Source organism: Apteryx mantelli, chromosome 6 (genome assembly GCF_036417845.1).
Source record: "Apteryx mantelli isolate bAptMan1 chromosome 6, bAptMan1.hap1, whole genome shotgun sequence".
Classification (NCBI taxonomy): domain Eukaryota; kingdom Metazoa; phylum Chordata; class Aves; order Apterygiformes; family Apterygidae; genus Apteryx; species Apteryx mantelli.
The window spans coordinates 10,822,618-10,845,668 of record NC_089983.1 but is presented as its reverse complement, the minus strand read 5'-3'; the positions used below and the strand labels follow the sequence as shown (position 1 = coordinate 10,845,668).

Sequence of the window (23,051 nt, the reverse complement as noted above, 5' to 3'; positions counted from 1 at the left end):
GGCCAGCAAGAGCTGTAATTACAATAGCTAGAATCTGCAACTAAGCCCAAACAGAAGAGGGGCTTGCTTCTCCCGTGAGCTCTAAAAGCTTTCGTTGGTCAAGATGACATTCACCCCTCCAGAGTTTGAACTTTTTCTGACAGGTAAGAATATGGTCTAAGCCTTCGTGAGGATAAACAATGTATTGAAAATACATTTGGGTCCACATGAGGAAAAAACAGGGCCAGTAACCCATCATTTGAAACATCTATTAAGAGGTCTAGAGGAAAAGTAAAATAGCCTAAGTGACACTGAGCTGGAAATGAGGGAATAAAAGGGTTTCTACCAGCATTTTGGACAGTACTGTACTGAAATTAAGGGGTCAAAAAAACAAAACAAAACAAAATATGCAAGAAGCCATTCAATACCAAAAGCAAGGACTTTTTCCACAGAACACAAGGGATCGAACACATGCAGAAAAACTGTCTGAAGTTTTGCTGGAAATTTGGAAAACAAGCCATGTGATGCACATCTGATTCCTCTTTATCAAACATGTCAGTAAAAATTTCTCTGCTATCCTACTAGACTCCTACAAAAGCCCTCAAGTCAATGGATCATGGCAACAACAATTTGCAAACTGCAAAATTGGAAAGAAAAACACAGGTATGAAAATGGAAACAGATGAAGGAGATGAGAAATCTCTCATTTGTTTGCAGTCAGAGCTCTGCTCTCCTTATCAGCTGCCTGAACAGCAGAGAGCCTTGTCCTTCAAGCCAGTGCTAATTCAAGTCAATGGAGAAGGTAAAACTAATTTTTTAAGAAGGCCTGTAAGCCTAAGGAGGGTACAGAATTGTTAAAGGGACATGAAGGTTCCACTTTAGGTTTTTGATTTACATATCTGTCACGAATAAAAAGTATCACTTTTGCCAGTGCAGTTTGGCCCCAAAGGCACCATTTTCACCAAAAATGCACAATTTTACAAATCTAATACATATAAAAGTATTGAAAGCCCTACGTTTCCTTCTTTGGTTTGAAAGTGAAAGAATACACACATATTAGTATTTTATCATGTATAAAGTGCAGTAATTTTCCTAAAAAGAAGTTCAGCAAAATAGAACCAAAAAATTCCACACAATCCAAAAAGAAACATTTGAGGGTCAATTGCCACTCACACTGAAAGGAGTAGCAAATGCCTTGTTTGAGTAGAGTAAAACATTTACTTTAATTTTCATTTCCACTGATAGCTAGCTTTACTACCTTGATGATTACTGATTCAAGGAGACAAATGTTATGACACACAAAATAAAACACAAAATAAGCATTGCCTGCTAACACATGACTTGAGCCTGGCACTAGAAAACACCTTCTCGCTATTGTGTCATCACGTTCAAGGTCCCATGCCTCTAATTTCACTGCTGCTTTTTAAACGTAGGGTCCGAACTAACATCTACTGCGTTTAACAGGAGTCTTCCCATTGACTTTGTGGGTATTAGGTGGTACCCACAGACACTTGCATATTATCTCTGAACATTTGCAATGCAAAGTGAAGTTTTGCGGTTATACCAGTCGAGCTAAACGGTGAACAAGTCTGCATGGCTTTTGTACTAACAGGGGAAACTAGAATGAGCAGATTGTAACAGTTATCCTACCGCATGACAGGAAGTCATCCTAGTATGAAGCACTTAATGTTCCTTCAAAAACTAATTAAAAATCTAAGTGATGAAATGCATGTTATTTTAAATCTGATTACTAAAACAAAGATCTTCAGCATGTCCTTCACTTTCAGTAGTTTTAGTATGCCCCTTAAACTTATGCAAATAATAATACATCTTCTGCTTTTGTGCATGGAGACCTTTAAAACTGATTGCAGGTTTTGAGCATCTCAGTTTGGATGAGCACATCTGAAAATGAGTCCCTCATAAAATTATCTCAAACCAGATATCCCCAAATGGAAAGATTCCAAAAACACTCATATTTGAAAAACTCAGTCTTCTTCCATTGCCTAATCATTGGGCTGTGAATCAAGTCAAAACAGTTACCAATTTAATGAAAAGGATATACCATGTAGTAGCATTTCTAGAGTATTGCCTTTCACATCTAAACATGTTCTCCCTCAGCAGCTAGAAAGTTGGGATCTTCGCATTAGATACATAACTAGAAAGTAAAGGTCACTTTTTTTTTTTTTAATTTCTAATCTGAACTTTAAGCATATTCACTTCTACAACAAGAAAAAAAAAAAAACAAGAAAGTAAAATGTTCAATGAGGTGAAGCTGATTGAAAGGATACATTTCTCGTCCAGTTCGAGCTCATGACAGTAACCCCACAGCCTGGAAGTCATACTAACCAGTTTGAATTTAAAAATAAACAAAATCAATGGCAAAGAAGGGCTTTCACAAAAGTGAACACAATGTAACTAGAAAATTTTGTGATTCTTCCTACAGAAATTTGGTTTGATCGTCATTATTGAAAAACAAAACTGCTGCAAGGTTATGATACTGTTTTTTTAAAAGAAAATAAAAAAATTATCAGATAGAGTGTTGCATGAATTGAGGAAGAAATTCATTTTTGCTGAAACATTTACTTTGTTCCACAAAAAAAGAAATATAGAAGAAAAAGCTTCATTTTATTTTCTGTCTTGTAAAAACCCCAACAAATTGAAAAAAAAATGTAAATTTCAATTTAACCAGAATTTTTCCTTGTGTTTACTTTCAGAAAATTTCCATCAAGAAACAGGTATTTTTTGCAGGGAGTTTTAGAATCAAATCATTTTATTTGCCTTAATCTCAGCAAAAAAAAAAAGGCCTTTTCCAGTCAACCTAAATGCATAAATCATCTTAACTGATTTTAAATGGTAACTTTGCATGTTCAGAGGCACAACTTAATGTTAAGGACAAATTATATTCTCCCCATGACTTGCATTTCTGGCCAAACTGGATAGTATAACATTCCTATGGTAACTAGGGAAGGATCTTATGTACAAAAAATGGAAAAGTGGTGGATGTTACCTAGCATGTTGTGGTAAAGTGGACTGGCGTGTCCATGGATAGTAAATGCAGTCATGACTAGCGGGACCTCTACACCTGCAGGCAATTACAGAACAAAAGACGTCATTCGCCATTCACAAGGACATGCACACGCATGCGCCCTTGTCCACACGTGGAGGATGGAAGGACACACAGCAAACGAGCACTCAGCAAGTACCTATCCATCAGGCCAATGCAGTCCTCAATACGTGGACCTATGCACCTGCAGCAAATTCAAATTGAAAACAGGGAGAGAAAGAGAGAAATTTGTTATTTACAGATCTAAGAAGCTGGAATCCCCCCTTCGTGCCACATTCTTAATTATAATTCTCAAGAGAGACCCAAGTCACCACAAATTATAGCCTGTGACAAAAACAAGCTTGTGATGGGAACAATAATAGCAACATAAACAGCACTCCAAGGTTGGACAAATCTTGGCTCAAACAATACTTAAGGCAGGTTTCACCTGCATACGTGGGAGGCCTGACAATAGAGTTGCTCTTTTTGGATATTGTTTGAATCATCAAACCAGTGATTACTGCACAGAAGCTGTTCATTTGCAACACTCAAGACCTCCAGGACCACAATGCAAAACTCTTTCTCCTGTAATTGATGGGATTGTTCATTCTGTTCCAACTCCCTAGCTGGGGTGACTGCAGGAATATTTTAGCAGCTGATTGTACTTTTATCAGGGAAGCTCAAAGACAAGATTTCCAGGGGGGTAGGAGGGGTGGGGAAGAAGCAGCAGTAGCAAAATGGTGTCTCTGCTGATTCAGGCATCTTATACCAAACCTTCCTTAGATGCTGTCAAAAAATCCTCCACCTGAAAAAGCAGCAGGTGCTCACCAAAGGAAATATGGGCAATCACTCTATGCAGCATCACCACAGCAGAACCACAGGCAAAGTGCCTGTCTGCAAAACATGGATATTTGTGGAGTTTCCTAACTCTTACGAAGAGTAGTCCATGAGGTGGTCTACTAGGCCCTCTGCATTCAAATAGAAAGTCAGTTATACTATTTACACAGCAGTCAAGATTCTCAGAAATAGATATGCAAAGTTGAGCTTTTAGGAGTTAAGACAGGCTGACGCTGCTCAGTGCTGAATGCCTTGCTAGTCCCTCTGTAGTCATGGGGACTGCATCTTAAGGCATCTATTTAGCTCCTGGCATCTTAAGGAAACCAAACCACTTATTTCACCCCCTTAACAAGATCTCAAGATCATTTTAGTAACAGGATCTTCAGCTGTAAGTCTACTGACAGATCAGATCATCTACTCCTGTAGAAGCTTAAAACTCACTTGTGCTGAGGCATTTTGAATTTAAGGTGTGATCCCCATCTCTCTTAGTTTCCCTCTTTCAGTTTAGTTTTGAGAAAAGGAGACTCATGTCAAAATCTGAAGGAGTTTAAATATGCTCCCATGAGATCTTCTTTCCACTTACCCATCACTTGCCACTCATCAGCTTTTCCTGCATCTAAATTATCTATCACTTTGCCCTTATAAAACAAATTCAGTGAATTAAATTTCACTGTCTTCTCCCCTTTCCTGCTCATCAGGAATAACAGAATGATAGCGGAACGTACCTTAGCTCTTGTTTGTTTACTTGGATCTTTATTTTTACATAAAAGCTGGGACATGCAAAAACAGATTGTAAGGATTTCCCAGTAATGATCTCCAACAGAAAATGCGCAGACATAAAATGGATTCATTAAATACCCAGGTGGCCAGAAAATGCATAAAGTGTAAAGAGTAGATTTAAATGCAACTCAAGAAATATAACAGAAATCTTAACAGATATTTTCTGAAATTTCAGCTGCCTTAGGCTTCAGAGGTCTAAATTCTGTCCAGTTTCAGTAATATCCAACATTTCTTTCTTGCAGGCATTCTCAGCATTTTGAAGAAAAACAGTTCAGTAATGATGGAGGCTGAAAAAAGTTGTTCAGAGCTTCAATTTCCTAGCATGTCAAAAGAAGCTGAGCTCAGACTCGTGTTATAAATAAAAAGCAGGCCCTCTTCAAATTAGAGGGCTGGGAGCCCATTACTAGTTCAGATAACCGGCAGATTAATGTAAGAGCCTATTGCCTTGGAGCCATTTCACATCGCTACACTTATTCTCTCAGACTTTTGAAGAATAGGATCTGAATCCAGGAAGAGCGCGCTGTTTGGACCTCGCCCACATCTAAGTTGAAATACCACTGATTTTATTTAAACCTGTAATCTCCTTAGTGGATTTCCCAGCCCCAAAGAGAAAATTCTGTCCAGGTGCAATTTCCACCACTCCCAGTCACGTTGCGCAGTTCCATGCTCTTTGCCTGGCAGTCCTGATTTAAACGCTGTAAATTACAACATTATGTGAGTAATGGCAACAAACACTTGGTTCTGTTAACAAGCTGATTGTCACCACAAAATCATCAGTTATTTTTCCTCTGGAAATAACTGCTTTGGTTTCAAGCTTTTTGACACATGAAGTACAACACAGTCATACATCACTCTGGTACTCAATTCACCCCCAGGGTTCCTTCTTCTGCTTGGGGTCTGGATGCTATTTTCATTTCCAGGTTCTCTCTGTAAAATGAGCTCATTAATAGGTATGTCCCAATTTATTAATGAGATATGCAATATTTTACAAAAATTCCAATACAGCTTTATACAGAAAATCACACTTGGGGCTCATCCTAGCATTACAGGTAATTATTCTCTGAAAGAAAATGATGAGTTAAAACAGTTTGAAAATTGGAGTAACAACAATTTTTTCTGAAACGATCCTTTTCCCAACTCTCTCAAGAATTGTCTCTTAATAACTTTCTTTGAGATAGAAAGGTGGGTCCTTAACTTTTCACAGATTTGGAGTAGCAAAGCCATTTCTAGTCAGATGACTTCACAATTTTTTTTTCCATTGAAAACAAACTAAACTGATTATAAGATGGCATAAGTAGATCAGCTCTGGACAGGAGAAAACCTTAGTTCTGGCAATGACCTGGTCATACAGCTATTCCTATGGATAAAGCCAGATGAGTCAAAACCTTGGATTTATTTAGAAAAGAGGAACTGTACACTGAGGGCGATGCTAAGGAAGTTAAGTGGGGTGCGGGGCAGGAGGAGATTTTGCATCAACAAAATAATAACCCGTCTCTTATTTGGAGTTTGTTGCTATTGAGTTTGCACCATCAGGCCATCTAGAATTCAAAATGCCTTTCTAAAAATACACCTAAACTTTAGGGGTAAGACAGTCCTTGAGCCTTCAAACCCCTTCTGGATCACACCTGGGCTGATAAGGCTCCTATGACTTCTCTGCTCTTGGCTTAGAGTAATAAAAAGGTTTTGGAGAAGAGTAATGCATTTCCTTCAGAAAAATTCTGTGAGAAAATGCCTTTCAGTGATGAGAGGAGGTGTCCAGTGGGATCTCCCATTTGTATCTTGCCTGGTGAGGAAGCAGACTGTCAAATGCTATTATATAATTAGTATTTTATTTCTGTGAAAGTGTTCCATTTTGGATAGCTCTGCAAGAAGAAGTGCCAAATGCTTTCTGAACTCTCATGAAATAAATGAAATAGCTGTCTCATGCACCTCAGCTCTGCTCCAAACTGGCTTCAAGTAGCTGATGCTTATCACATGGATGCAAGGCCAAGAGAAGTCACTCCTCGACAGTTCTCTTGGTCAATGTAAGACCATTAACAGAGCTGGATAACGACACAACTATTAACAGGAGTAGCCATTATACTTCAATAAGGGAGGAGAATGGTATAATCAAATCTCACGTTCCGGGGTGTTAAGCAATCATCTGCCAGTGCCTTGAAGAAATTGTAGCAAAGTGCTCTGCAGGCAACGTGGAGGTGGGACAGATACCTGCCTCTGTGACAGCAAAGGTTGGGGCTGACTAGAAACAAAGTATGAGAACTAACAATCCATTTTAGCCAGCACCCTGATTCAGAGAGAGCAGCATTGCAGGAGTGAGAAAATACTGCACTGGGAGCAGCGCTCTGCAGCAGCTCAACACTTTTTGACAAGTACCTAAGCTGTACTGCTAGCGTGTCGGTTTTATTCCAGCAACTGATCTGACAGAGAGGAGAACAGACATGCTAGATGGAGTACAACTACGGTTTCTCTGTACCATTCAGTTGTGGGCCAAATATCAAGAGAGACAAATACCAAGATGTGTTTCCCCCCATACTCTATTTTACTGAAGTATCCTGAAGGCAGGGGTGGTGGGGGCGAGGAATTTAAATACTCATTTCTCAAGGAAGGATATGAAACTAGAGAATTCAGCATTGGAAGCAAAGGAGACTAATTGATTCCTCTTCTCTCTGTAGGCATATGCAGCAAGACCCTGACAACATTGGCAAGAAGATGGACAACGCATAAAACCCCAGGCCTCTGGGGCACTCATTATGATCATCACAGTTTACCAGAACTACAGAGAAGCACATTCCAGAAAGCCTTTAGAAACATTAGAAAAGGTATCTATAGTTACCCAGATTTTGGGGGGGGGGGGGGGGGGGGTGTTTTTAGGAGTGACAGAAGACCTAAGAATAGATATATTAACCCTTTAATAAGAAGAGGATGAGGATTTCTGTGAGGACTAGTATTTGACTGATGGCAAAGGGAGAGCTCCTCATCTGGAAGATGACCACACTTTTGCCCATGTAACCCAGGAGAAATCCTTGGCACCTTCACTATTAGTACCTTGTCATTTCTCTGGGGATTGCACATTATGCTATAGAAGACATTCTTTCACCTAATCAGCTGGAGCAGAAGGCTGCAGAAAGAAAAGAAGGGAAAGCTGGAAGTTTAGGGTTAAAATGACAACATAGATACTCAGCGTCCAGGAATGCTACATCACTAAGGGCTGCCAATGAACACCAGCAAATTCAGTCACAGCTGCCTAATGCCCTTCCTATTTGTTTAGGGACTAGAATGCCAGATTTTCACCACAAGGTGTAAAGGCCTCCCTTCTCAACCCCATTCTGCCCAGGGAGATAAGAGCAAAGAGACAACCTGCAAAACACAGGTGCATATTAGGAACTGGAAAGGAATGGAAAATACTCTGTTCTCTTCCTTGTCCAGGTGGAACACAGTTGTGCCTCAAAAACTGGTAAGAGTTAGATCAGCCAGAACAGAGGAGGCAATGGGAAGGTCTGTCTCATGCTGGTCTGTTTATGCAGGCTGGACAGTAAATCCATTGGCCATAGCTGGGACTGTCAGGTTCGATCAGAATTGGTGCTTCCACCTTCTATTACAGCCAGGACTGGAGCTCCTGAAGCAAGTTCGTCTTTTTGTATTGTTTCTTCTTACACTCTTCTCCTACAGTAGCAGCATTTTTCTTATTGCATAACTGATTTACAGGGTCTGAGTGGAAGACAAATCTGTAACAGATCCTGGCTGTGTCTTTGCGATCTCACTTTCATTTCCCTAATGGCTCTATTGTAATTAGATTTGCAAAACCAGCAAAAGGTCTCATTTTGAATGGCAACAGCTGTTGACATCAGGATTACATTGAATAATTTACTGGTTTAATTTTAGCTGCTGAACAATAAAAGCCTCTTGTGGAAGATGATTTCACTGGCTGAAGTTTTTTCATTTTTCCCCCAGGCTGCCTCTCCCCTTTGTATGCCGGACATCACCAACCGTCTTGCCAAAAAGACCTTTCTAACTCATGCGTCCCATGTAAAATAGCAGCTGTGTATTTGACTACTGTTATTTTGTTGCACGAGTTCTTAATGCTGACCCAGATACAATAGCCTATACATGTTCAAATGCAACAGGTGATTTGGGGTAAGTAATGCTCAGATTCAGATTCCTGCACAAACTCGGATTTCAGACAAACCCTTTGCATCAGTTCCCATCTGTAAAAGGGAGCAGTAACCCTTTTTTGTCTCCCAGAATCGCTGCAGGGGGGAGTCCATCAATACCGGGGAGCAGGGATAAAAATTCTGTCAACACATAAATACTAAATAAAGTCATTGTACAGGCCAACAGTCACACAAATGTCAATAGCAACATTTGATATAAATCAGCACTAGCTAGAAAGAAATCTAAGAGCATTGCTGTATGCTTTTCAAAAGGGGTATACGTTTTTTTTCTGAAAAGCTGCTGGACATTCACGACTGGAACCTGAATGTAATGACAGATCTGGAAATGAAAAGTTATGTTACTGCTGCCTGCACACACACTATTTTCTGGAACGAGGCAAATGCTTTACCAAGATAAACTGCATCTAAATCATGACATGCTATAACAGTAACTGGAATGGCTCAGTTCACAGAATTTGCACTTACCCTTGGGTGCAGTTTGGATGACAAGGATGGCACTCACGATCCTCGTCAGCATATTTGAAAATGAAGCTGTTTGCCCCCTGTAAGCCATCGGGACATTTTTCCACACAATTTGGACCATCCTTAAAATGGAAACACTTTGTGCAGTGGTCAGGTCCCTGGAGAGCATGGAAGAAATGCAGTGCATTCAAGTTACTCTGCCTTTTACTGCACTAGAATTGCAGGTCCTTGACTGACAGCACACTCAGCAATAACTGCAATGGCATTTCCCTCTCAACAAACGGCAAGTTAGCCGAGAGGCTCTGGCTACTGTTAAGGAGAGGCCCACATGTAAATCCTGGTGCATTTGGCCATAAAGTTACTCTTTAGAGAGTAACTCCAGCTGCTAAATAGGTTTCTTCCTATTATTTGGTGCGGTTATCACAATGGACTTGCCCACTTTAATCTGTTGGAGAAATTTCTTTCAACACTGTGCAATATTGAACAATATTTGCAAAGCAACTGTAGGGGCCTCTCAGTGGGACTCACTAGCTCTGCATCCCAGAATTATTTTCTGCTGCATTCTGCCTGTGGTTTCTGGCCACAACAATACTGAAGAACTACAGGGTTTCCTTCTTAATACACATGGAGACAAGGCTGCTAAGAACTATAAACCAAGGCTCCTGGAGAATTTAAGAGTAAAATTTAAAAGCTGTGGTGATAAGCCAGTGGAGCCAAGCAGATCTGGTGCTCAGTTTGGGCAAAGGTCTAGGATTCTATATCTATGAGCGCTGCTACAAATCCAAATTTCCCTCATGGGCTGAAAACTTGCAATTTTAGATTCTTGCCTCATGCGGCATTGCAGAAAAAAAAAAATAAGAATGTCTGTGTAATTTTTTTTTTTTTTTTTTTTTTTGTATGCAGCAGGTAAGTCACAGAAATAAGGAAATAAGTTACAGGTCAAATTGTCTCATTGATAAAGAGCTCAAAATACAACTCATCATTGCTCAGGACACTTTCTGCTTTTTATCTTGGCAATATACAAAAGACCAGAAGACAGAGGTGACACCTCTCTGTCCCACAAAAGAAGAACAATCTGTGAAACAAAATTCATCAGCCATTATAAAGGTGATAGCCACTGTTAACACTGATTTTAGGATGAAAGCAAGAAATTCCATATCAAAAGAGACTAAAAAGCTAATCTAAGTAGAAAAAAAACGATTGCTCAAGGTTGCTTAGAGATTGAGACAAATTCCCACGCTTTGTGGAAAAAAGATAAATGAAATTGTAATAGAATAGGACTGAATAGAGTATTATGAATAAAAACAAAGATAAAAGAGGTCACTCAAAACACAACTGAATACTACCCGTCATTTAAAAGTGAAAGAAAGAAGCAGCCAAAGCAATATAGGATGTTGCTACACACAGGAAACAAGCAATTTTGTGCATCTGCACCAGTAAAGCATTAAGACAACTCAGGAAAGAAAAGGATATTACCTTTAAAATCATTTTGTTAAGGACTGTGATCCAGGGGAGTTTACTCTGAGCAGCAGAATTTTGCCCCCACACGCAGAATATATATATATATTTTCTGCTTTTGTCAACATTATCTTTCAATAGCCACTCCAATTCCGTAAACAGAGAATACCTGTGCTTTAGCACACTTCAGCAGCCTTAACTTAGCCCACAATATAGCGAATGTTGTTCTTACCGGCCCATAGCACGTGATCATATTATCTTCCATCTTTTCACACTGGGGATCACACTCCACACAGACAGAACCATTTGCAAACTCTCGAAATTCCCTAGGGAAATATTTTTCAGACAGGTTAGGAGAAAGCAAAAATTGAGACTGAAACAGCTAAAATGGCTGGCTCTTCACCTGGTGGAATTCATTTCAGCTGAGATCACTTCTTTTAATGGCATTGCACTGCTTTACACAAGCTGAAAACTGGGCCCCATCAGCAACATCACTCACAGGCAGGTGAAGCAGCAGACATTTTGTTTGACAATATCAAACTATTGGGATTTTTTTCTCCTCATGCTTTAAGAAATAAGGACCTCATTTACAGGAGGAAATTACTCATTTCTCTGTCTGTATCTATGGAATTGTCACTCCAAAGTCAAATTCAGGGAGCCACTTGGTACATGTGAGACATCATCATCAGATAGGAAAGTATTACAAAAGCACTGATTACAGTTTTCTTTCTGTTGTTTTTGTTAAGTCTGTGTGAACATCACCATTTGAAATCCCATTCTCCAAAAGGCTCTTAACCGTTTCATACACAACCATTCTAGACTAAAGCCTGAATCTCAAAAAAATAAAATAAAATAAAATTGCTCATTAATTTCACATATCTGCAAGAAACCATCACCCAGGTGATCTTTTTCATTGTAAACTGCTTATAAGGGGGAAAAAAAAGTAACTTCATATTTCAATTTGTCAGCTAACCTCTGGCAAAGTTGTGACATCTTCATGACACAATTCATCCCACCATCTCCTAGGATGAGATGAAGTAACATCTGAACAGGTCTTTCTCTCTCCATTAACCAGAGAGAGCCTACATAACTAGCTCAGACTGGACACCTAAGCTTTGCGATGAATGCCATCTTGATGCATTAAACAGTTAGTGGAGCTACACTAATATCTCCATAAAGGAGAATGTCTCTGTGCTTGATTAATTGATGCCCTCTGCTCCTCTACAGCCATTAGGACCTATTGCAACAACCTAGCTGAGGAAAACCTCAGACAACTATTGCAAGGAAGCTGATCCTCCTCTAGCTTTGGAGATAAAGCTTTCCTGTTGAGGACTGAAAGAGAAGACAAAGACACCTACCCTGATGTACTGGAGCTGTTCTGTGAGATGAACACGCAGAGCTCTCAATGGAAAAAATACTTCTCCCCAAGCCCAGGTCACAAATACCATCCCCCAATCGCTACAGTTCAGAAATCCTGACCTGAGAGCCAGTCACGCCACGTGAACGCAGAGCCTCCTAGCAATGTTGCTGAGACATGCTTCATGTTGGAACCAGCCAACAAACAATACAGAATCTCATTCAGTTTGGCCCAATTTATTCTGGTGCACATGAGAAAATAATTTTGGCCTGCAAATTTGGGGGTGGGAGGTGGCTTTTAAGCACATAAAACTGTACTCTGACAAGGTTTTTTGCATGCATTCTCCAGAAAGAAGAGTTTAGAGTATTTTCAAGTACTTATGCGAGTTCGTTCAATAACCTCTCCATAACAGTCACATGAATTGGTATCCAAGGCAGGGAAAGAAAGAGGAAAAAAAAAAACATATAGTGATTTTATTTTCAGTTAGGACCTTGAGGGGGAAAAAAACTAAAATCATTTAGGTGTTTTATCCTTATTATAAAAGAAGTGCCAGGGACCTTGCTATACTGTTACATGGGAAAAAAAAATCCACCCCTTCCCTCCACAGCTTACTTATTAATTTCTCCTGCTGCAACTAACATAAGCTGTTTAGCTTTATTTTTCTGTTCTAAGAAAGACTCAGTCACCTTTTGTCTCTGTGGTGCGTGGGTCTACCCCCCATCCATCCCCTAGAAAAGATGGTGCACATGCCTCAGTGGGAGCAGGAAAGGAGGGGAGAACTCAAGTTATTTTTATTATTTACAGCTGCGTACAAATACACAGTGTATTATGAAAAAAGAGAGAGTCAGTTTTCCTTCTCTGAGGTCCTTATTCAGAGAATTTCTTTACCACATGCCTAAATCTAACTGATCTGAAAGTACGTAACTTGATGCTATTCGGAACGGGGGTGTCAATATTCAAATAGAGTTAACAGGGTGTTATTTTCAGATATCTAAAAACAAATAGCTAAAACAAATTCTTCACATTTTCAGGAATGCAAAAGCTGCAACAAACTTGTGACGTTTCCTGAAACTTTAGCCGGTAAAACACTAGGTAAATCCCTCTATTCAAGTTTAGATTCTGAAATGTTTAAACTTATCCCACAGCATATTTTACTCCAAATCAGTAATGCTGCCAATGAAACAAAATATTGCTTAACGTAAGAACAAGGTAACTTATTCATTTAAGTTCTGAACAACATAATCAGCATCTTTAGGGAAAAGAGCAAGGGAAGCATCTTACCCATCATAGAGATTACATGAGTCTATGCAGGTCCTTCCCCTGATGAAGCGCTTGCAGGAGAGACACTGGTCTGGCCCTGGTCCCCAACAGCCATCACTTGAGCATAACTCATTACACACCATTCCATCCGCAGCTGCAGACAGAGAGCACACTGTCATTAAAGTACACAGTCCTCCAAAATCCAAAAGGGAAAATATTTTATCCAGCACCCAAAACAGAAGATACTTCCCTCAAAATAAATGACAAGAAAATCCCTCGCAAGTCAAGAGCCAACTCCTTCTCGCACACAGCATAAGCCATGCAGAGAGGAGGTGGCAAAATCCCATTTAGATTCCAATTATGAATGTTTGCATTATTCCTCTAATCTTCTCATTCTTGTGGAGGGTTAAAGGCCTCCAACCTTGACAGCCTTGAAGAGGTCACTGAATTTCAGGCTCTGTAAGGGGAACACATCCTCTACCTTCATCATTGTTCCTCTAGAGGAGCAAATCTTTCTCTTACCCTGCCTGATGAACTGTATTCTCAAATCAGGCTAATAAGATTACCAAAACTATTCAGCACCGAACCCTTAACAATAAAGCACTGATTATGGAAGCAATGATAAGCCAACATCAACTGTTACCAAGTCCATCACGCCTCAAAGTGTCATCAGAGAGCCAATGCTCAGAAATTAAAATGAGTTTTCCTTGTTTGAAACAAGCTATTTTGCAATTGGTAGAAATGATTCTGGAGAGCAGGCTAAAGGGCTCATGGATATGTACAGTATACCACAGAAAAAGAATCATGATTTTGGTAACGGGAAGCCATGCCTCACAAAGCAGGAAACGAGTTCTGTGAAGCAACCATGTAGACAAGGGAAATCTGTTTAATACAAGGTGCTTTATGTGGAATAATACCGATGAGAAGGAGAGAAAAAAAAACACACACCACCACCACACAAACCCAAAGGTTACTTTACATATAGAATAATAGGCTCTGAGCTGACTACTGCAACTCAAGATTACAACTTAGGTTTAACATCATACAATTTAGGATTAACATCAACAGTTTTATGAAATGCCAGGTCAATATGCAGTGATCAGAAAAGCTAATCAAACGCTGAGATTTTCTAGAAATAGTATAGAGAAAAAAAGAAAATAATCATCTTACCGCTACAGAAATATACTGTGCACCCACAGTTTGAGTACTACATGCAGTTCTGGTCTGTTCCTTTTGGAAAGGATATAGTAGAATGAGAAAAAGGTTTAAAAGAGTTTAACAGGTTTAATCAAAACTATGGAATGGCTTCTATACCAGGAGTAAATAAACTAGCAGCCCTAGAAATGGGTGAGGAACAACATGATAAAGATCTCTAAAACCATGAATGGTAAGAAGACGACACACAAAGAGAACTGTTTGTCGCTTCTTCCAAGCCCTTCATGGGCATTCCAAGATACAAAAACCTGAGAGAGTTCAAATCTGAGATTTTTCTTCATTCAAAGCGTAGCTTAAGCTGCAGAATTTCCTGACAGGGAGCATTGCCAGAAATTTACAGGATTTGAAAAAGTAACTGGCCAAGTTCATAGAAGGGTTAGTAAATTAAAATACAAAACACTACCTCTGAATCAAGGACACCATGAAATGAAACTTATGGATGATGGGAGAAAGTTGAAGGAAATTATCACTTACTGTGACTTTTTAATTGTTAATTACAAAAGCACCTAAAGGGCCAATCAAAGAGCCTTTTGTATTAAACACTATTAAGTACACAAAACAAAAAATCGTCTCTGTCTCAAAACCAAAATTCAGTTTAAATAAACAAAATGAACATAGGGTGAGGGAAAGATTGTTTCAACCAACACATTAATTCTACAATTTTATTTTATATAAATTCTTCACTACATAAAGATCTAAATGGATAATAAAAGATGGTTTCAGGTGGGACAGATGGAGAAAACTAGCAATGAGCAAAAGGAAACAAATGTTCTCTCTCCAGCATTTGAAGAAGGTCCAGTTACTGTGATTCAGTCAAAACCTGGCACCTTGAAAGGGTAGATCTCTCAATCTGAATTCACCCTTGCACTATTTGAAACATTTTATCCAATTGGAATTAATCCACTTGGAAATAACCTGAGGGAAGTATCAAATAATAAATTAAAAACTATGTTTGTTGGTAGAATTCTTCTGAATCCCCTCAAATTTCTTAAAAAGAGTATGTCCAATCAGGAACACACACACACAAAATATACCTATAAAACATCAACAGTGTATATATGGCACACATTTACAGAGGGGCCACAGCAAAATCAAGAGAAATTCCTCTTGCAAAATGCAAAAAGTCATCTGGCAGCTTTATATTAAATAAATAAAAACAAAAAAAGTAGTTCTGTCTGACAGTACTTTTCTGCATTTCTTCCAATACAGGAAGATGCTTTGGGGAAAAAAACTATACCCTACTTTCATTTCAGGATACCTGATGGTCTTATCTCCACTGCCAAGGCTAGAAGAATGCAGTTAGATATGTCCACTACAATCTTCCGTAACAGTTAAAAAATACATTGAGTTTTAGTAGCTAAGAGACACAAAGCCCTTTAAACCATGAAAGAGTTAGCAGGAAGATGCTTCCTGCTCTCCATAGCATGTTTTAACCCTGGTTATTCTGTGCTACCGCATATAATATACCACGTTTCATTTCTTCTGCGTGCAGAAGCATTGGCTCCATCTTAATGTCACCAGTCAGAACACCTAATGCGCCCCACTAGGAACCCACTGAATATCTGTCACAGCAGCCTACTGTACAGCAGAGCACACTGCTTCATACAGTGCTTCTCTCTTTAACTGCTCCTTAATCACCTCTTTTCATCATGCAGCACTGTTTGATGTCAGCACCGTGTTCGTCAAACACATCTTTCTGATCTATGCGGCATGTTGCGCTCATGTCCTCCTCTGTTTGTTACAAGGCAATTCCTGCACCTTTCTCCTGGAGGACGCTCATGCCACAATAGCAGGGGGGCTTTCCTTTGATATGCGCTAGTTATCCTATCCTTCCTCCCACTGCCATCCCACTTTTTGATCACTGAATTTATTATACAGCACTTCTTAGGGGAGAAAAAAAACCGCAATAACTGCATGCAGGGCACATTTAAGGCTTCCCTTTTCCAGCCCACATAACAAGGAGGCAGGAGGAGTGAAGCATCTCCCCCATTTCCTTTGTTCTTGCAGTTGGACATTTTGACTTATCGAGATTGAGGATGGCAGCTCTGCATTTACTTGCTCCTTTTTCTGCCCAGAACATTTTCATTATTCAGAGCTGAGAAAGGCCATTTCACCTTTATATCTTTCCAAGCAGCTTGACAACTAATAAAAGACTTGATGTTCTCCAGCCCTAGCAGGCAAACCTGCTAGCCAGCATGCTTGCTACCTGTACAGTGCTGTTGCTGACTCTGCATGGCTCTGCTAGGCAGCACCTGTAATTCAGCAGAATCTGAGCACTATTTTATTCAATACAATACCACAAGTAAGCTGGGATATGAAAAGTCTGCATACCTATGTCTTATCAAGGCTGGAATGCCAGAATAATTTTTCTTTTCTTTTAAATCACATATATTTTCTTAATGACAACACCCAGAAAGCATTCAGAAGTATCTTCCTTCTTCTTTTGCCTCAAAGCACATGTCAGCTACAGCCAAACATAAGATAATATAATTTAAGAATAATTCCACGTGGCCATTTAATTTCTGTTTGAATGCAGTAACTCTCACAGATTCCAGCACAGTAACTAGAGGCCTGAGTTTTTTAGCATGCCATTACATAAAAATGTCTCATTCTCTTCCCACGAAAAGTACTGTAAATCAGGAGTCATTCTGTTGAGGTCCAGGTGAAGGAACCACACCATTCAAAGCCAGTGAGCAGAGACGAAACGCACAAGCTCATCAATACCATCCTAACCATAACTTTTTTTTTTTTTAAGCAAGGCAACATTTTATAGCATCTGCCAGACCTCAGTAGCTCCACTATGTTGCCACTGACTAAACTTCTCAGAAGTCAAAGGAGTTACACCAGATCTTTGCAATAGCAAATGCTACATACATTGACAACACAATGTTTCCTTTTGCATCTATTTTAGACACACCATTTATATTTCAGTCTCACATTGCCTTTGTATGGTATAGTTCAGGAGGGGCACTGACTTGGTGTTAAAGACCAGGTCTTCCTTGTTTCATGTTCATTGCCTACAGGAGCACCCAGGAGCAAGTTCTGCATGATCCAGCTAGTCCTCTTAAGGGCAACCCCAATTGCGCCTTGGGATTTAGAGCACACTCCAGCACCTCATGCCTAGCCCTGCCAATCTCCCTTTATCTCATCCAGTCTTGTGACGTGACTGACATTGCCCAGACAAATATATGAGCCCTGCCTGACATTGCCTGTTACAAGGACACATGGAATTAACAGACAATTTGAGCTTCAGGCTCAAGTTGCACCCCCCCGATCCCCCCCAAAAAGCCAAACAAAAAACCTACCAAAATACACAAACTTGATAAACAAATAGCTTTATTTTTCCAGTCAATGACTGTCTTAAAACACTTGCTTTGCAGGTTAAAAACAAAAAAGAACTTGCTTTACAGATCTCTGTTCTCATTTCTGATCATAAGAACAATGTCAGTTCTTCTGTTTTATACAAGCTGGCAATCAAAAGGCAGTTTCCTATTTGCTTACTCACCTTGTTTTGTAACTTGAAACTTTGTTTTTATTACTAGTGATTTGCTTTTCTTTACTGTTATCAACTGTTAGGATACTCTAGGATCAGAATTTCTTTACACACACACAGCATTACACTGAAACGTTCCTGCAAATAGCAAGGATCACTATCACAAGGCAGCTCAGGAAGTATACTGAGTGAACCTTATGCAAATGAAACTAGAGAGCTTTTCGGTGAAGAAAACCATGATCACCCTATTGAAATCTATAGCCAATACAGGGCCTGCAGTGTATGAAAAAAGACAACAGTTAAAAAAAACCCCACTATTTCCTTCTGCTTATTACTAAGTCATAGAAATGTTTTCATAAATGAATCTTGTCAAGAAAGGAGTGATTTTTTTTCCCCGACAACTTACAAAACCTCTTCTTTAATTACAGGGGAGATAAAGAAATGTTTCAACTTTAGATGCATTATTTGGCATTTTCATGGATTGAAAATGTTCTGAAGCTCTAGTGTATCACATGGCTGTATGTGGAAGGAACGAACAATATTGCTTTTGATAGGAACTCATTGAGAGTTTCAGAACAAGCATTCATTCTCTATTAATGGGGTCACACAGGTTAGAAGCAGAAAGGCTCAATGTGCTTCCACAAACTAGATGGAACACAAGAAGATTAGCTATCTAAAAAAAGAAAAATTATTATTTGGCTATTTACTTATGGGCCTGATCCAAAGCTCCTTGAAATCAATAAAAAGCTCCCGCAGACTTCAATTAGCTTTGCATCAAGCCTGATAATGAATGCAATCATTTATTCAAGCTGTTAATTAGCGGCTAAATTGATACAATTCATAATGATCACATTTAAACAACCTTTGCTTAGAAAGGTTTCACTGTACACTGCAGTGGTCTCAAGCTGAAAGGTGTATTTAAATAACTTTGTACAGAAGAGTATTTTTTCTAATTTATTGTGTACTCATATCCAACATGAGTCACCTCTGATATTGTTCCATTAAAAAAAAAAAAAAAAAACTGTGCTGAGAAAAAGAGTGAATTGTTCACTTCAGCAGAGAGCAATGGTAAAATCTAACTACCAGAGCACAATCCTAGCAAGTAACTTTATAGTCTTTATAACTTTACAGTTATTCATTCTGCATTAATAATGTTCATTATGTAGTAAGTTTTATGCATAAACTGTATGTAATATTACAGTTTATAGTATTAGAGAATTTAAAGTATACATTAGATGAAAGCTCCATGCACCACATTTAGATAAGTGCTCTCCAATTAATTTGCACTAGGCTAACCAGTTTGAAGATGCTCATTTGCCACCTGAACTCTTAAACAACCTTTGGAGATACAGTCAGACTGTGCTACAGGTACAAATGGCTGTTGAAGCCTCAACTTGTCCTTGCATCATCTCTTGCAACCCACCCGCAACCCCAGTCTGTCCCGAGGACTCTCACGGGATCTGCGCTGCTCACAAGCTTCTCGCTCATAAACACGTACTGCCGCCCTTTCCACGGCGCTCAGCCTCAGAGGTACCGCTTCCTTCGGTGTGCCCCGTGCACTTGAGCTTGGACGCTGACTCTCCTATCCCTGAATGTGTGTGGGGAAGGTGGGAAGCGAGAGAACATACTCCTGGGTACCCACCCACCTGGATCCTGCACGAGACAGTACTAGCAAAATAATATAGTCACAACAAGGAATTGTGAGGTTTAGGGATTTTTTAAAATAATAATAATAATTAAAAAACTCCTCCTATATTTGCAACATTCTACAAACAAGTGAAGCACACAGGGTGAAAGTCTACCCTAGACTGACTTTACCAGCCTTTGGAAAAGCCTTCTCAGAGGTGGCCTTCCCTTTATACGCAAACTCACAAAATATTTGGTGACTACTTCAAGATTCTTAAGAGGTGGCACAAACAGCAAAATGATATCATTCTGAGGGCCAGGAACATAAAGTACAGTTTGTGTCCTGGACAATTCTGTAGCATTTTCCACTGACTGAGATCCGTTGTCTTCACTTCATCTTCTTCACTGAAATAATCAGAGTCCTGCCAAACTCTACCGATTAATATGTCAGTTATCACAAACAGGAGACATTACTAGAGACTGAACTTTTCCTGAAGTATTTAACTCCCTCAACAACTTTCAATATTTTCTCACTGACTTTAAAAGCTTAGAGACTCAGCTGAACACAGCATTGAATAGTATGTGAAAGAAATCTGACGCCGTCATCAGGTATCTTCACAGAGTATCATCACCTATTGCGATGTTTCACAAAAGTCACTCAAATATGATGCTGACTGGGGTATCTTGGAAGCTGTTACATGAGCTTCGTGTTTGCTGGAACTTGCTTTAAACCGTTAGTAATCACTACGTAGGAGGAAAGTAAAAACAAGCTGAGGATGACTCAGCAAGTACAAAGGATTAATAATTAACATACCAGAGAGTGGTTTTAATAATTAACCTGGTCCATAGTTGTTTCTTCATAAGAAACAAACAAACAAAAAAAACTTTAATGGATGCTTTTTGCTAACAATTCACACTCTGCTAGTTACCATGCAAACAGATAGTATTTCCACCACAGAGGTTAGGTCCTGATCCTGCAAATATTTACTCATCTATTTACCTTCTGATGGGTCTTATTTGTCACTCAGAGAGGCACGGGCATATGCCCAAGCATCTGCAGGATCAGGGTCTAGAACAGGCAAGAAAACCAAAAGGCAGGAATTCAAATCCTAGTGGCTTGCCCTCGGATCACACACATTCAGCCAGTTGAAGACTCTGAGAAAACTCCCCAAAATCCCAGTCTGATGACCTATCTTTTAAATCACAGCTGTTTCAAAAGATGCTGAAGGATTGCACCTGGCTCTAAGGGACAGTTCTGTCTTGCTGCAAGCGATTTCAAAGATTTTAGTTAGATACCTCACCTGCAACAGAACACATTAACTCGAGAGGTACCAATGGATGGAGCTGAAGCAGCAGGATAGCTGTTTGCATGTAATGCTGCCTCTCAGAAGGTCACAAAACATTAATCAGTTCATTCACATGTACGTGCACAGAGAGAGAAAAACACTGTCCCCTTTAGGATGCAGGAAGTTAGCTATCTAAGACACTGTTCTCTGATCAGTCAGAATAATTTGGGCCCTAGCCTATATTCATTAAATACAGTCCATTTAAGAAGCACAGGTTAGAGGCCATATGCTCCATGGTACTGTAGTTTACACTGTGACTTGCTGAAGTGAAATGAATAAGATTTGTTCTTCTCAGGAAGTAAAAACAAATTCCATGCATAAAATTCACCTTGGAGCCATTTATATTCCATTGATTTCTTATATGGTGTTAAATTTCATAATATCTTTAAGAGTACTTTTCATCTGGAAAAAGAAGTCTCTATTATAGCAAATATTCAACCAGTTAAATGTCAAAATAATTCAAATTTTCCCTTTCTGTGCAAATGTAGTGACAAGACTTACAATGCAAGAGGCTGATTTGACAATAGATCCAAGTTTCCATTTGCTCAGGAATCCCATGTTTCAGTACTTGTGGCCACTTCCAAGGCATTCAAACTTAGACATCACAGGAGAGGGCAAAGAGGTATTTGAAAAAGGAATCCTGACAACCAACATGAGAATATCTTCCAAGCTACCGTGTTCTGCTATGTCCCCAAATACTCAAAACCAGTGAAACTAATGAGACACTATTCCATGGAGGGAAAAGCACTGGATGAAGTTCACCTCAACCATTTTCCATCATCCTCTAACATACGGAGCTTCAAGCAAAGAGGAACCACTGCTCTATGAGATATGAGGACTATATTACCCTATTACTGCTTTTTTCATTTTCATACTAAATCTCTAGGGATGGAAGAGAGCTGGTTGCTGTTTCCTTAAATGAAACATTATTATCAACCTGCTTTAGCCAATCTGCTGTTTGAAAATGGCAGAGGGCACCAAGAACAAGATATTTCTCCCCCAGCCAGCAGTTTTTTGTGTGGTAGTGAAAGAATACTCATATGCTAGAGAAGAATCCTGTGCTGTCCAGAAAGTTCACAGGTCCATATACCTCACAGCAAGATGGGACCAGTGGGGCCTCAAAATATAACCCTATTGATTCCTGCATAATCGTCAGGACTTTGTGCTTCTTCAGCCACATTCTGTTCTGTCCAAAAAATCCCCTACATGAAATCTCAAAGGGCTAACACTTCCGGTCACGAAATACAAAATCCACCTGGTACTAGACTGCTAGGACAGAACTAGACTTCTCCCGAACACTTGATCCTGTTCCACTCCAACTCAATCAACCAGGGAAAACCAACCAGCACTCCACCATCCCTGGGCAGATGTGATTCCCTTTCTTAGTACCATCTCTATTTGCCAAATAATTTATGTTTTTTTTCAGAGCAGGCTTTCTTTGGGGCGGGCAGCAAAAAACAGACTGCATCTTGGAACTACAGGCTCTATCTGGCAAGACTGAAGGTAGACACTAGCTATTCATGGGAAGTCAGGAGCCTTCCTCCAAGTTTCTAAGGAGCAGACGGTGACAGAAAATGCATGCTTTTCCCTCACAAGGCTGGCTTTATTCAAAGTTCAAATAATATTCACCCTCAGAATAACGCAAAGCAAAGCAAAGGCCTTGATATGGAAAAAATGAAAAACACAACAGAAGCCATTAAGATGATGATACAAAGCTCACAGATTTTGAGCAACTGGAGCTATTCCAGAACAAGATAAAGTTGGAGGAGCTGAAAACAGAGAGAGACTGTTTAATACTCAACAACTTCAGAGAGAGGTGGTGTCATCATCACAGGCTTGATCATCTCTAGATGAGTAGGAGAGCTATCCTACCCTGACATGCAACAACTCAGTTCCATTTACTCAGGCTTTGCTACCTCTTGGCTGGGTTACAGCAGAGCATGCCAGGGCACAAAGCTATTTAGCACAAAGGACACCCCTGCACACCTCCTCCTAACAGAAGTAGCAGCAAATACTGCACTTCG

The 23,051-nt window shown here is 39.6% G+C and overlaps 1 protein-coding gene across 1 annotated transcript in view; it reads right to left on the bottom strand.

Moving 5' to 3' along the window:
* Positions 1–23,051, bottom strand: part of ERBB4 (erb-b2 receptor tyrosine kinase 4) — a 381,166-nt gene that overhangs the window by 141,918 nt on the left and 216,197 nt on the right. The window contains exons 14-17 of the mRNA XM_067298612.1: positions 13,369–13,501; positions 10,963–11,056; positions 9,276–9,430; positions 2,986–3,060 (exon numbers count right to left, since the gene is read on the bottom strand). Of these exons, the coding sequence (XP_067154713.1) occupies positions 2,986–3,060; positions 9,276–9,430; positions 10,963–11,056; positions 13,369–13,501 (457 nt within the window). The remainder of the gene's footprint in view (positions 1–2,985; positions 3,061–9,275; positions 9,431–10,962; positions 11,057–13,368; positions 13,502–23,051) is intronic.